A 14570-nucleotide genomic window follows, 5' to 3' on the forward strand; every position below is an offset into this window, starting at 1 on the left:
AGCAACATCATAGGAGCAGGAAGGCTGACATTTCGAGTCTAGGCCCGAAACGTCAGCCTTCCTGCTCCTATGATGCTGCTTGGCCTGCTGTGTTCATCCAGCTCTACACCTTGTTATCTAAGTGTAGTAGTTGGTTTGGTTGAACCAATTGCAATGGAAAATCATGCTCAAGAAAAAGGAACTTGCCTAAATCCTAAGAAATCTCACTGACATTCATAAAGCAAGCACTTCCTTTCAACCACAGGATAAGATCACATTAGGTTCCAGGGCAAAGGAAGCATGCGTTGACATCACAAGAAAACTCTTATCTATTATATAAAATGTAAACTGTTCACACTTCACTTCAGTAGTTGCCGGTTTTCTTAAACCGTTGTAGGAGAAAAGTAATAGTAATAGAAGAAATGAGATGCATGGTGTTGGAGTTAGGTTGACAGTGACAGTGAGAGTGAATGTTGCCATTCATATTGCCATAGAAAGGACTTTGTTTATTGGATGTGTCATGCATTCTATCAAAAAGAGATTGGGTCATACGAGTCTTACTGCCTGCAATATGGTTTCTCAGAAATTTCGCACAGCATACAGTCTTGGCAGTAAGTGGATGTCACCGATCATCTGCTGCATGTTTGTGTATTTTTGGCAAAATTATAGTTCATAATCCTGAAAAAAATCTGCTTCAGCTTTTATGTACGAACAGCCCAGCTGCTGCTTCAAAAATGTTGATTTTGATTTTTGTTTGTGATCCAGATGATTCTAGTCATTATCCGTGCTCAGATCCTGCACACAACTTTCTCAATGACTACGTCTGGGAATTGAGCAATCATCCATGTCATAATCATCTGTACAATCATTTTAGCAGTTTGCAGACAATCTGAACATTGATACCTTGTGGTTCCTAAATACGCTATAATTCTGTGCATGAGTCACTGGGCTAAATAGGTGTCATTACCGATGCCATGGGCTTTGTGGAAATTTACCACGTGCAAATGCAATACAACCCACTCCTCTGTCTGTGGGCAAAGTGCTTAAATTGTTTGCCTGGGCAATCGCCTGCTTGTAATATTGTGGACTGAAATTGGCAGATGTTGCTAATATACTCAAATTGGAATAAGCATGAGGGATGAGCAATCAACATTGAGGTGTCAAAAATGATCACTAGCAGTATTATCCCCATGGGTTGCAAACCATAAACAAGGAGAATATCTTTTGGCTCATTAATCTGTTGCACAAACTTAATTAGGATAAAGACTTGCCAAACAAATTAGAAGAAAATAGACTGAAAGCACCACATAGCACCAGTCTAAAGATAAATTCTTACCATTAGACAGTTTTCAAAATGCTTAGAGCCCTTTAAATGTTGATTTCATTGCAAAGCAGAAAATGTATGCTTCCATGAGATCCTAAGGTATAGGACAGAATTGAACCAATCAACCCATCGTGTCTGCTTCACCATTCCATCATGGCTGATATATGTCTCAACCCCGTAACCATTGATCCCCTTACTAATCAAGAACTTAACTGTCTCCGTCTTAAATGCACTCAATGCCTTGGCCTCAACAGCCCTCTGCAGCAATGAGTTCCATAGATTAACCACCCTGTGGCTGAAGAAATTCCTCATCTCAGTTTTAAAGTGCTGTTTCTTCACTCTGAGACTGTGTCCTTGGGTCCTAATCTCTCCTACTGGTGGAAACATATTCTTCTTGTGCACTCTATCCAAGCCCCTCAGTATTCTGAGATAGTAGGAACTGCCAATGCTGGAGACTGAGATGACAAGGTGTGGAGCTGGAGGAACACAGCAGGCCAGGCAGCATCAGATGAGCAGGAAAGCTGATGTTTCGGGTCGGGACCCAAGTTTCCATCAGATTTCCCCTCATCCTTCTAAACCCCATTGAGTACAGACCGGAGTCCTCAAACACTCGTCATATTACAAACCCTTCATCCTCAGGATCATTCTTGTAAACACCCTTTGAACTCCCTCCAATGCCAGCATATCCTTCCGTAGATATGGGGCCCAAAACTGCTCACAAATATTCCAAAAGCAGCCTGACCAGAGCCGTTTACAACTTTATCCGTACATTTCTGCTCTTGTATTGTAGCCATCTCGCATGTTAACCTTAAGAGAATTCAAACTAGGACTCCCAAGTCCTTTAGTGCTTCAGATTTCTGAAACCTGTCCCCATTTAGAAAATAGTCTATGCTTCAATTCTTCCTACCAAAGTGTATAACCTCACACTTTACCACATTGTATTCCATCTACCAATTCTTTGCTGGCAGTCCTAGTTTGCCTAAGTGCTCCTATAGCCTCCCGCTTCTTCAACATTACCTGTCCCTCCAGCTATCTTTGTGTCAACTGTAAATTTAGCAACAATGTCTTCAGTTCCTTCATCCAGGTTATTAATGTATAATATGGATAGTTGTGGTCCCAACTCTGATATGTGCAGAACTCCTCTATTCACTGGCTGCCATCCTGAAAAAGATTATTTTACCCCCATTCTCTGACTTCTGCCAGTCAGCCAAAACCTTTATCCATGCCAGTGTCTTGCCTCTAACACCATGGGCTCTTATCTTATTTAACAGCTTCTGTGTGGCACCGTGTCAAAGGCCTTCAGGAATTCCAAATGGATAAAATAATTCTAACAAATGGATCACATGCACTGCCTCTCCTTCATCTAAGTTGCTAGTTACTTCTTCAAATAATTCTCACAGATTTGTCAGGTATGACCTCCCCTTGATAAAGCTGTGCTGACTCAGCCCTATTTTATCATGCACTTCCAAGTACTGTACATTCTCATCCTTAATAATGGACTCTAAAATCTTACCAATATCCAACTAACCGCTTATAATTTCCCATCAACTGCCTCCCTCCCTTTAGCAGAGATGTTATGCTAGCCATTTTCCATCCTCTGGGACCCTCCCTAACTCCAGTGGTTCCTGAAAGATCACAACAAATGTGTTTACAATCTCCTTAGCTAGCTCCTTCAGAACTCGGGGGGGTAGAATCCACCTGGTCCGGGTAATCTATCCACCTCTAGATCTTTCAGCTCCCCCAGCTCAGTGATGGCCACCACATTCACCTCTGCCCCCAACTCTGTTGAAGTTCTGGTATGGTACTAGTGCCTTCCGTTGTGAAGACTGATGCAAAGTACGTATTCAGTTCCTCTGCCATTTCTTTGTTCTCCATTGCTACTTCTCCAGACACATTTTCCAGTGGTCCAATGTCCACTCTTGCCTTTCTCGTACCTTTTATATATCTAAAAAAACTTTGCGATCATCTTTTGTATTATTAGCCAGCCTACCCTCATATTTCATCTTCTCCCCTATTATTATTGTTTTAGTTGTGCTCTACTGGTTTTTAAAGGCTTTACAATCCTCTGGCTTTCCACTAAGCTTCACCATGCCGTGTGCTTTTTCCTTTGCTTTTATGCTGTCCCTAACTTCCATTGTCAGCCATGATTGCCTCGTCCTTCCCTTAGTATGTTCCTTCTGTGAATTTCTGCTGTGCCTCCCTAATTATCTTGGAAACTCCTGCCATTGCTGCTCCACCATCTTCTCTGCCAAGCTCCCTTTCCAATCAACTCTGGTCAGCTCCCCCTGATGTCTTTGTAGTTACCTTTACTCAATTATAATACCATTACATTTGAATGCAGCTTCTCCTTTTCAAACTGCAGGGTGAATTCTATCACATTATTGCCACTGCCACCTAGTGGTTCCTTCACCTTAAGGTCCCTAATCAAGTCTGTCTCATCACACTTCATCAAATCCAGAATTGCTTGTTATCTAGATCCACAAGCTGCTCCCCAAAAAAAATCTTAGACATTCCACAGATTCCTTTTCTTGGGATCTGCTACCCGCCTGATTTTCCCAGCCCACTTGCATATTGAAGTCCTCCACGATTATTCTAATAGCGCCTTAGAATGTTTTTCCATCTCCTGACTTATTTTTTGCCCCTCATCCTGACTACCGCTAGGAGGCCTGTACATAACTCCCATCAGGATCTTTTTTACCTTTGCAATTCCTCAACTCTATCCATAGAGATCGTACGCCTTCTGACTCTATATCACTTCTTACAATCAATTTATTAACATGGCGAACCCATCCCCTCTGTCCATCTGCCTGTCCTATCAATAGGACACATTTTCTTAGATATTTAGCTCCTGGCCCTGATTCCATTGCTGCCACATCTCTGTGATACCCATGCAATGTACCTGGCAATTTCAATCTGTGTTACAAGATCATTTACCTTATTTTGTATACTGTGTGCATTTAAATACAATATCCTCGGTCCCACATTGACTGCCCTCCTTCTCTGAGGGGTTATTAAACTTTTTCAATTATTTTTATTGCAACTGCACCTCCCAACCCCATTTAGTTCAAAGGCTTACCCACAGCTCTAGTAATGCGATTCACCAGGACTCTGGTCCCAGCATAATTTGGGTGGAGCCTGTCCCATAGAAGAGCTACCTCCTTCTCTAGTACTGGAGCCAATGTCCCACGAATCTTTGAGCCATGTGTTTACCTCTTTAATCTTGTTAACCCTGTACCAATTAGCTTGTGGCTAGGTAGTGATCCGCAGATTATTGCCTTTTTGGTTCTGCTTTTCCATTTAGCCCCTAGCTGCTCATATTCACTCAGCAGAGCCTCTTTGCTCTCAAAAGTCCCACTGGAAATTAGTGTGATAGCAAATAGGTGCTGAACTAGACAGATTGATTTCTGTTCACTTTCCAGACTTCACCATTCTCCTCCAGCATCATCAGTGATTTCAACTGGCAAATTTCATTGTTTTGACATTTATTTGTGATGCGTGAGCTATAATCAATGCAAATCAAAAGTTTTGAGACTTCGTACACCTATGTTGTAAATCTATCATTCAGCTTATCTATAGATTGTATCATTCATTCAAGTTTGACAGCATAGTGTCGTACAGCACGGAAACAGACCCTTCGGTCCAACCAGTCTATGCCAACCATAATTCCAAACTAAGGTAGTCCCACCTGACTACGTTTGTCCTATATTCCTATGAACATTCCTTATTCATGTTCTTATCCAAATGTCTTTTAAAAGTTGTGACTGTACCCACATTCACTACTTCCTCTGAACATTCATTCCATACATGAACAACTCTGTGTAAAGAAGTTGCCCCTTATGTCTTTTTTAAATCTTTCTCCTCTCACCTTAAATATATGCCCCCTAATCCTGAAATCCCCACCTTAGGGGGAAAAACACCTGCCATTCACCCTATCTATACCTCTCATGATTTTGTAAACCTCTTAAGGGTCACCCCTCAATCTCCTATGCTCTAGTGAGAGAAGTCCCAGACTATCCAGCCTCTCCTTATAACTCAAATCCTCCACTCTGGCAACATCCTGGTAAATCTCTTCTGAACCCTCTCAAGCTTAATAATATGCTTTCTATAACAGGGTGGCCAGAACTGGACACAGTACTCCAGAAGGGGCTTCACCAACATCATGTACAACCTCAACTTGACATCCCAACTCCTATACACAAAAGTTTTGAGCAATGAAGGCAAGCATGCTAAACACCTTCTTAACCACCCTGTTTACACAGTTTAAGGTTGTGTTTTCCATTTAGAATTTGATTTTGATATGAACTCATAGTTAAACAATTCAAAAATTGTTTTATAAAAACAGAAAACAGAATTCAATTGAAGATTAGTACTTTTCAGGTAGAGGCATGAAGATGAGGAGGCAACAGAGTTTAAAAAAATCTTGATTTATATGTCTGTCAAATATTTTTAATAGAGAATTTACATTTAAAATACTTTAAACAACTAAAGTAGTAACATGACACATTATAGATCGAGTTGTCCAAAGATTTTGCAATTGAGACGAGAAATTTGTCAGCACTTAAAGCCTGCATTTTGTAATATTCAGGTCAAGGTTTCAGCACCAGCAATGCAGGACAGCTCCCATTAAAGCCTGTGTTCCGGTTTCAAACTGCTGCCACACTTCCTCTCTTATTCTTCCTTCTCACTTCTTCCCTTCTCTTTATAAATACAGTAAGTTTTCAAACTCTTATCTATCAGTCATTGTGGCAGGTTTATCCAGTAATGTAGTGGAGGCACAGCCAATGTATCTCCATTTTAATTTTGAAGGTTAGAAGTATGAATATTAAGCACAAGGTATAGTTTAATAATTCTACACAAACATCCCAACATTATATTCTGTACACAAGCTACATTTATATGACATACTTAATTATGCATCATATTTATATTTACTCCATATTTCAATGCTATGAGATCTTATAAATCTAATGCAATTTGATAAGGCCGCCATTTTCAGTCCTGAAAGGTGCCAAGTCTATTTTGAATTACCCTACAAGGGTCAAGTGCCTCAAAAGTTTAAGACACAGTGAAGCTAGCTATTTCACACTGTTACCATGCATTAGCAACATGTACAGTACCTTGCATTAAGCAGGATGCTGCTATCAAGTCAAAAAGACAATCTGCTGCCCAAAATTGAATAATATAGTATATGAATTTCAGTGCCTGTATGATGTCAGGTATGTAATCTGTACATCCCAACAACAAGTAGATGAACAAAATGACCATTCTGCTGTCTGCAACAGGTAGACTAAAGAAGAATCACACTGGACTTGAAACATTAACTCTATTTCTCTGACAACAGATGTTGCCAGACCTTCTGAGTTTCTCCAGCACTTTCTGCTTTTATGAGGCAGAGTATTGACTATTTGAAGAGCTCATGATTGCAAAACCCAGGACATAATCTCTAATGTTACATGCAATTCTGTGATTGGGCAGCAATTACTGAACAATTCTGAATTTGCCAAGAATTACACTAAGAACTAATTTAAGATAATCGGGTAAGCTTGTAGTATGGCTCACTTACACTTGCAAGTGGTACATGTTTTCACACACAGGCCCTGATTCTTTGCAGGCAAAATTAATTTGTCCAGGCATTGAGGGTTTTCAATTAAACAAAACATTGGGAACACTATTCCCTGATGCATTCCCCATGGCATGTATCAACTAGTCAGAGTTGATTTCCTTTTTTGAATTTAAATAACTGCTTTGGCATGTTCTCTGGTGCATTCACCATGCCAATGCCGTGACCAATCAGAATTCCTTTGACAACCAATCAGCACCCTGTTTTTCATGCACTACAAGCTTTCATTCCCTTTGAAATTTTTAATTTTTGTGTTTTTTGATGAATGAAAGATGAATAGCTTCAACAACATGTCTCCTTTTACAAAACTGCATAAGTAGAATACCCAACCAATTATAGGCATCTACTATACTTTGAAATCCAGAAGCGCACATTTCAGGTTTTCAGTGCACGATTCTGTTCAGTATTTCATGCTCCCATATTCTGGTCACGTATCTCCTGTAAGATGCATCAATTCTCCGCTATTGCATAAACATACATGAAGTGAGAATGTATGAAGTAAAGAAACGGTTATAATTTCTGGCTATTTTGACCTAGGTTACAATTGCTTTTTCATAATCAAACAACCCCACCAACCTCCGGATCCAACGCATCATTCTCCGACACTTCCGCCATCTGCAATCCGACCCCACCAACAAAGACATCTTTCCCTCCCCACCCTTATCTGCTTTCCAGAGGGACAACTCTCTCCGTGACTCCCTTGTCCGCTCCACACTCCCCTCCAGCTCCACCACACCCGGCACTTTTCCCTGCAACCGCAGGAAGTGCTACACCTGCCCCCATACCTCCTCCCTCACCCCCATCCCAGGCCCCAAGAAGACTTTCCACATCAAGCAGATGTTCACCTGCACATCTGCCAATGTGGTATACTGCATCCGCTGTACCCGGTGTGGCTTCCTCTACATCGGGGAAACCAAGCGGAGGCTCGGGGACCGCTTTGCAGAACACCTACGCTCGGTTCGCAATAAACAACTGCACCTCCCAGTCGCGAACCATTTCAACTCCCCCTCCCATTCCTCAGACGACAAGTCCATCCTGGGCCTCCTGCAGTGCCACAACGATGCCACCCAAAGGTTGCAGGAACAGCAACTCATATTCCGCTTGGGAACCCTGCAGCCCAATGGTATCAATGTGGATTTCACAAGTTTCAAAATCTCCCCTCCCCCTACCACATCCCAAAACCAGTCCAGCTCGTCCCTGCCTCCCTAACCTGTTCTTCCTCCCACCTATCCCCTCCTCCCACCTCAAGCCGCACCTCCATCTCCTACCAACCAACCTCATCCCGCCCCCTTGACCTGTCCGTCCTCCCTGGACTGATCTATCCCCTTCCTAACTCCCTACCTACACTCATCTTTACTGGCTCCATCCCCGCCTCTTTGACCTGTTTGTTTCCTCTCCACCTATCCTCTCCTCTATCCCTCTTCTATCCGCCTCCCACTCTCTCCCTATTTATTTCAAAACCCCCTTCCCCTCCCCCTTTTCTGATGAAGGGTCTAGGCCCGAAACGTCAGCCTCTCTGCTCCTATGATGCTGCTTGGCCTGCTGTGTTCATCCAGCCCTGCACCTTGTTGTCTCGGATTCTCCAGCATCTGCAGTTCCTACTATCTCTGAACAACTTACACTTACTGCTTTATGCTGTTTCTCTTACTCGTTTATTCTTGGTGTTATCTCTCTCTCCCAAACAAATGCCACACACACTTCTAGTTATAGCTCTTAGCCAAGCTTCTCATGAGTCAAGTTAATTAGAATTTTTTGTATGGGCTTTTTAAATGATCTAGTGATTTTGAAAGTGCTATAAAAGTGCAAGCTTAAGAAATGGGAGCAGGATGAGACCATTGAGCCCCACAATCTTGATCAATAATTTAATAAAATCATCTTGGATCTTTGACCTCAATTCTACTTTCCCTCCAGATCCCTGTATTCCTTACAGTTCAAGAGTCCACCAATCACAGCCTTGAAATCTGCCAATGACTAAGTGTCCACAGCTGTCTGGGAATAGATTTCCAAAGATTTACAATATCCTGAGTAAAGGAACATCTTCTCATTTCAGCCCTAAATGACCCACACCTTATCCTGGGACTGCCCTCCTGGTCCCAAACTCTCCAGCTAGGCAAAACAACCTCTCAGCATCCACCCTTTTAAATCTTTTCAGAATCTTACATTTCAAGGAGATCAACATTCATTCTTCTAAAGAAGATGTACCCATATAAACCCATTTGACTGATTCTTTCCCCATAAGACAATCCCTTTATCCCAGGTACCATAAGCATGATGGGTGTATGGGATTTGATGTAAGATAGAATACTGACAACAGAGTTTTGAAATTGGAGGCTACCAAGGAAAATGTTGGAATAGACAATTCTAAAGCTTATAATGCCATGGATGTGGAGTTTGGCAGTGGATGAGTTGAGGTAAGTGGACAATGTTATGTAGCTGGAAGTAGACAATCTTTATAATGTAGTAGATATGTGACTGGAATTTCAACTCAGAGTCACATACAATACTAAGGTTGCCTGATTCAACCTCAGACAGTTGCCAGGAAAAGGGATGAAGTCAATGGCTTAAGAATGGAGTTGGTGACAGGAACCGCTTCAGTGGTTCAGGCTGAATTAATTTTTAATATTTTAAGGCATGCCTCTTGTACTAACACTTGTGACACCCACTTATTCATCAGTGTGACTGCACATTGTCTAATGCAGGCGCCTTGAGATGTCAAGATACCCTTTCTTTGAGTGATGGGGTGTGTGTCATTATTCAAAACTGATACTATGGCCAGTCTGGGAATATATTTATAATCTCTGATAAACTAAAATGTCTAGAACAACAAGATTAATGGATGAAGTTGGGTTTTCAATTATTTATTTTCAGAAACAAATGTCACAAAAAATTTTCAACAGTAATTTGTCCAAAAATTCTGTTTCAGTGTGCAAAGGCTAATTGAGTCTAACAAAAAGGATACCCCAGTTGAAGCAGCATTTCCATGGAATTGTCTATTAATTTATTGCAATCTGTCTCAAACAATTGTGCTTTTCTCTGGCAATTTGTTAAATACAGTCACGTTCTTAAAGACATCCTAAATCTTTTCCAACATAAAGCAACTTGCTCCAGCCTTGAGCGACTACAACATTGAAAAAGTTTAGAAGTAATGAATATAGATGTTTTTTTCTGATTCTAATTTTTTGCTAGTTTTGAGGCTGTAATTGGAGTAAAATAGCTTCTTAAAGGTTATTATGCCATTTACAATTTATATAATGTAAAATACAGTGAAAAGTCACTAAAAGGAGTACTTGCGTTATCCTGTAATTTAAGTCTATTGTTGAGGCAATATAATGTGAATTGTATTTTATATGTGGCTCTTACAGTGTGTGAATTTGCAAATTTGATAAATGAATAAAATAACTTTAAAGAATGTTTACTTGAACACGTGCGGAGAAAACATTAAAATACATTTTCTTGTTTCTAAAATCTCTGTGCCCACAAGTTCTAATTGAAAGCAATTATGTTTCTGAACTTTCATTTCAGGATTTTGTGTCCATTTGTACTGCAAAAATAAAAATATCTAAAGTTGTCAAATCACTTTTCACTGAATTTTACTTTATATGATTGTAAAGGGCACAATATTGTGGTCGGCGGTAAAGCAATGACACCACTGACGTGAATTAAAAAGCTGCCTACAAAGGTTTAGCTATGCGAGGTGACCTCTATACGTCGACTGTCATAAAACCCAGTTGGTTTGCTGATGGTCTTTTGGGAAGAAAATCTGCCATCTTTACCTGATGGTTGCATGTGACTCCAGACCCACCGCGATATGGCTGAATCTTTGTAGCCACTCCGTTTCAGGGTAATTGGGGCTGGGCAACAAATACTGATCTCGCCAGCGCCGCATATCTACAGTTATCGAACGAAGCAATTTAAACTATGTGCTGCAAGCGAGACTTAAAGATCGAACAAGTATGAAATAAACACTGTCCGTGCGGATTAAATGTTGTTCACACAGAGTGTGCAATATAGATTAATGAGAGCCTGCAGCCTCAGCATTTCTCTTGTGTGTATATCAGTTCATGCGCTGACAGCCTGACCAAGCTGGGAAATTGGTATGCCAGTAACTGGCTCCCTGTGATTAGACCGGAATAAACACCCCGATGTTACTTGGAAACTGTTGACTTGTTCTATTTTGCAATCCACGAGGACTGGACACCAGTTGCTTCCCGATGACTTTCTGAGTGGAATTTTCCAGCCGTGGGGGCTGCGAAGTGAAGTTGTCAGCGAGTGATGGTGCCGTGAGCGTATCCCTCACACTTTCTGCCCAGCACAAGCGCCCTGATTGTTCCAACCATTTGAATGTATTACTCCTCCTCGACGACGTTAATTTCTGAGCCGGTGGTAGGAACGTGACAAAGCCCGGACAGAGAGAAACCAACAACATCACCTTGCAAACTCCACAGCCTCCACTGTGTCATCTCCCCGGAGAGGCAAGGAAGAAATGACTTGGAGGTCAGTTTTATCAGGTTTGATTAAGTCAAATCAGAACCAAGGGACTAGGGGACGCTACAAGTTACAGCTGCTATGCACTTTATTTTAACGTTATTTTCTCGAATTAAGCTATTTTTTTCTTCTGATGTTTATGTTTACAGATACCCCGGACAGCAACAGTGTAAAACTGGTTTCTAAACAACACAAAGTGAAATTATTTGACAGTTGTGACCAGAAATGTAAACAATAATCGAGTGAAAAACGGAAAAGGACTTCAGGGATGTTTGAAAGGAGCCAAATGGAACCCCAGAAATAATTGATTGACTGGGATGGTGCCCAGACTGAGTTGATGGTCATTTCCTCGCCACCGACATCTACACACGACTCAACAGAGGCTCCGGTCTCAGCCAAAGACTCTCACTCGCTCTCTGTTGGGTGCAGCCGGCAGATTTCCTCCGGGGATCGGACGGGGTGGGGGGAGGGGGTGGTGCGGGGTGAGTTGCCCCAGCTCTGTGCACTAGCCGCTGGCTGGTCGGTTGCTACATTGCCCGGAACCTAAGCGGTAACACGGCGGCTGATCGGCTCAGGGAGGCAGCACTGGGATGGGACTGACCTGGGTGCTGGGAGCTGACTCTCTCCCAGCTTCTGGTTGCTGAGAAACCAGCTGCTGCTTTCCAGAAGCCAGTGAGGGAAACTAATCAAGAGGGTGAGCTCCACACATTTCTACCCTGACCCTAACTGACCTCGGTGGCACCATGAATGTGACTCCGTTCAGTTTAGAATTACTTGCAGGATTTCCCAGGAACGTTTCCCTATTCCCTCCCAACAGCAACCTGAGCTTTTGGGAGACTATTCACTTAAACATCAACCTGCTGTTCTCGGGGTATGAACCCACGACCATTGTCTTGGGGGTGATCTACACTCTGTCCTTCATCATTGGGTTAGTGGGCAATATCATGGCTTTGAGGGCCCTCACCAGGAAGAGGAGGAACCGACTGGAGGGGGCCACAACCACCAGGAGTCTGTTGGTGAACCTGGCGACCTGTGATATGATGGTAGTATGTATCTGCATGCCCGTTACTCTGGGCCACCAGGTCTACAACGCTTGGGTGTTTGGAGACTTCATGTGCAGGGCCGTCCCGTTTGTGCAAGCAGTTGCTGTCTCTGCCAGCGTCTTAAGCCTGGCAGTGATCAGCCTGAACCGTTACTACAGTGTGCACAACCCCCTGCACGCCAGGTCATTCTTCACCTGGAGAAGAATCTGCTGCATGATCGCCGGGGTCTGGCTTCTGTCGTCCGGCCTCTGTATGCCTTTAATCTTCATGAATCAGACGGAAGAGCTGGTGCTTCTGGACGGGAAGCTGACCATCCCGGTGTGCACAGAAAGCTGGTCCTCCGTGAGGCTGAGACAGGGCTATAACTTCCTTCTGTTCTGCGCTCTGTACGGCTTCCCAGTGCTCTTCAACCTCCTCATCTGCTTCCTGACTGCCCGCCGCCTCTGGAGTAACCAGGACCGCTTCCAGGAGGGTAACAAGAGGCACTTGGTGGGGAACAGCTCCCGGCTGAAGACCCGCAAGAAGATTGTCAAGATGGTGGTGGCTCTAGTTCTCCTCTTCACCTTGTCCTGGCTGCCCTTCTATGTGATTGACATCTGGATTGACTTCAGTGTTCCCAATGCCCAGCCGGACGGTGCCCACCAGGACTGGATCCTTCATGTTCGATCCTTTGCCCAGTGGTTGGGTCTCACCAATTCCAGCCTCAACCCTCTCTGCTACTGTTTCATGGGCAACCTGTACAGGTCTGTGAAGAGGATCAAGAAAAGCTACAGGGAGCGAATCTCTTCTGCCCTCAACCTGAACATGTCTCAGACTCCATTCAACTCCTCGATCCTGCTGTCTTACCGAGCTGCCAATGACATCCCCAAAACTGACTTCAACAACTGGGCAGGCGGCCAGGCGCTCACTAAAGGCGAATGTGGATCTTCTGGAACTATTTGCGAAACAACCTTCGAATAAACACTGTTAACCTTAATTGTAGTAAACTTGTTCAGACATGAGTTACCTCAGTGTCCTTTACCAGATCCTCTTTATGCCGAGTTTACACTCCGTAGGTAATCAGGAGTATGATTTGTCAATTGTTTCGGTTCCTGTGTGTTTTGCTCCTACAGTAAAAAAAAACTTGCTTCTTCCTGCAATTTTCCTTTGAAACGGGCGGGAGCGCTATTAATGGGTCAATATTCTGTCCCAGGGTTATCCCTGCCTCGTTCAGGAGTCGGCAAGCAACAAGTTATCAAGCCCTGAGATCAAAAGAGAAGCGAGATCTAAGGACAAATGCGACTCCCTGCGATGCGAAGGGTCTGAGCTGTATGATTCTATGACTTTATGACTATGACTGAACCAGTTGCCAGTTCAAGGAAAATCGCCATCTGTCAAATATAAACAGACCATAAAATGAAATTATGGCATTGTAGTGAAAGGTGAAAATATGGCACGTAGATAATAATCATTGAAAATAAAAGTAATGGCATTCTGATTAAATCACTCTCAAGCATAGTCCTAAGATGTTGCTTTCTGACTTTGCGTGTTACAATAGTCTTCCAGGTTTACTATTCAGAGCTTCTGATTTTGGATATATGGTCTGTTGAGCAGTTAAGAAGGAGTGAGATAATCATATTGAGGCTCTGGAGAAAGGCTCTCTGTCGTTAAATAGAACACAAATAGACTTAACATTGAAATAGGTCTGGGTCCTCACACAAATACAGACTTGTAAGGGACAGAAATCTGATGTCCGATTTCATTCCACTTGTGCTAGCTCCTCTGCACTAGGGCTGCTGAATAAAATGAAAATGAACTGAGATTCATCACAAGGCAACTTGAAAGCATTGCTAAAGGCCATTGCTAAAGACTGGGACATGGGGATGAAATATATTTAACTCATTATGCCGAATAAATCAGTGTAAAGTTTTCTTTTTGTGAAAATGTTTTGTTCACATTCCTTTATTTGATAATTGTAAAATGTCCATATTTTGTAATTATGTACGGTCGCTGAATTAAACATTACCTGAGTTGATATTAATTGCCAGCCATTTTGTTCCTATTTTTAATTTGTCTCAAAAACATTTCAACATTTTTCAGAGTTCATCTGACCTAACGTTGTCACTGCCCCAGTAGAGCA

At 42.5% G+C, this 14570-nt stretch overlaps 1 protein-coding gene across 1 annotated transcript; it reads left to right on the top strand.

Moving 5' to 3' along the window:
• The first annotated feature begins 11968 nt into the window (after positions 1 to 11968).
• Positions 11969 to 14346, top strand: LOC109937872 (QRFP-like peptide receptor). Its single transcript, XM_020536366.2, has one exon. It carries the CDS (start codon positions 12152 to 12154, stop codon positions 13409 to 13411), a length of 1260 nt encoding a protein of 419 aa, XP_020391955.1. The 5' UTR covers positions 11969 to 12151; the 3' UTR covers positions 13412 to 14346.
• The last annotated feature ends 224 nt before the right edge of the window (positions 14347 to 14570 follow it).

The sequence above is a fragment of the Rhincodon typus genome, chromosome 23 (assembly GCF_021869965.1).
Source record: "Rhincodon typus isolate 14 chromosome 23, sRhiTyp1.1, whole genome shotgun sequence".
Taxonomy (NCBI): Eukaryota; Metazoa; Chordata; class Chondrichthyes; order Orectolobiformes; family Rhincodontidae; genus Rhincodon; species Rhincodon typus.

Excerpts from the sequence above, each read along its gene's own strand:
- LOC109937872 (XM_020536366.2), top strand. The coding sequence starts at position 12,152 with ATGAATGTGACTCCGTTCAGTTTAGAATTACTTGCAGGATTTCCCAGG.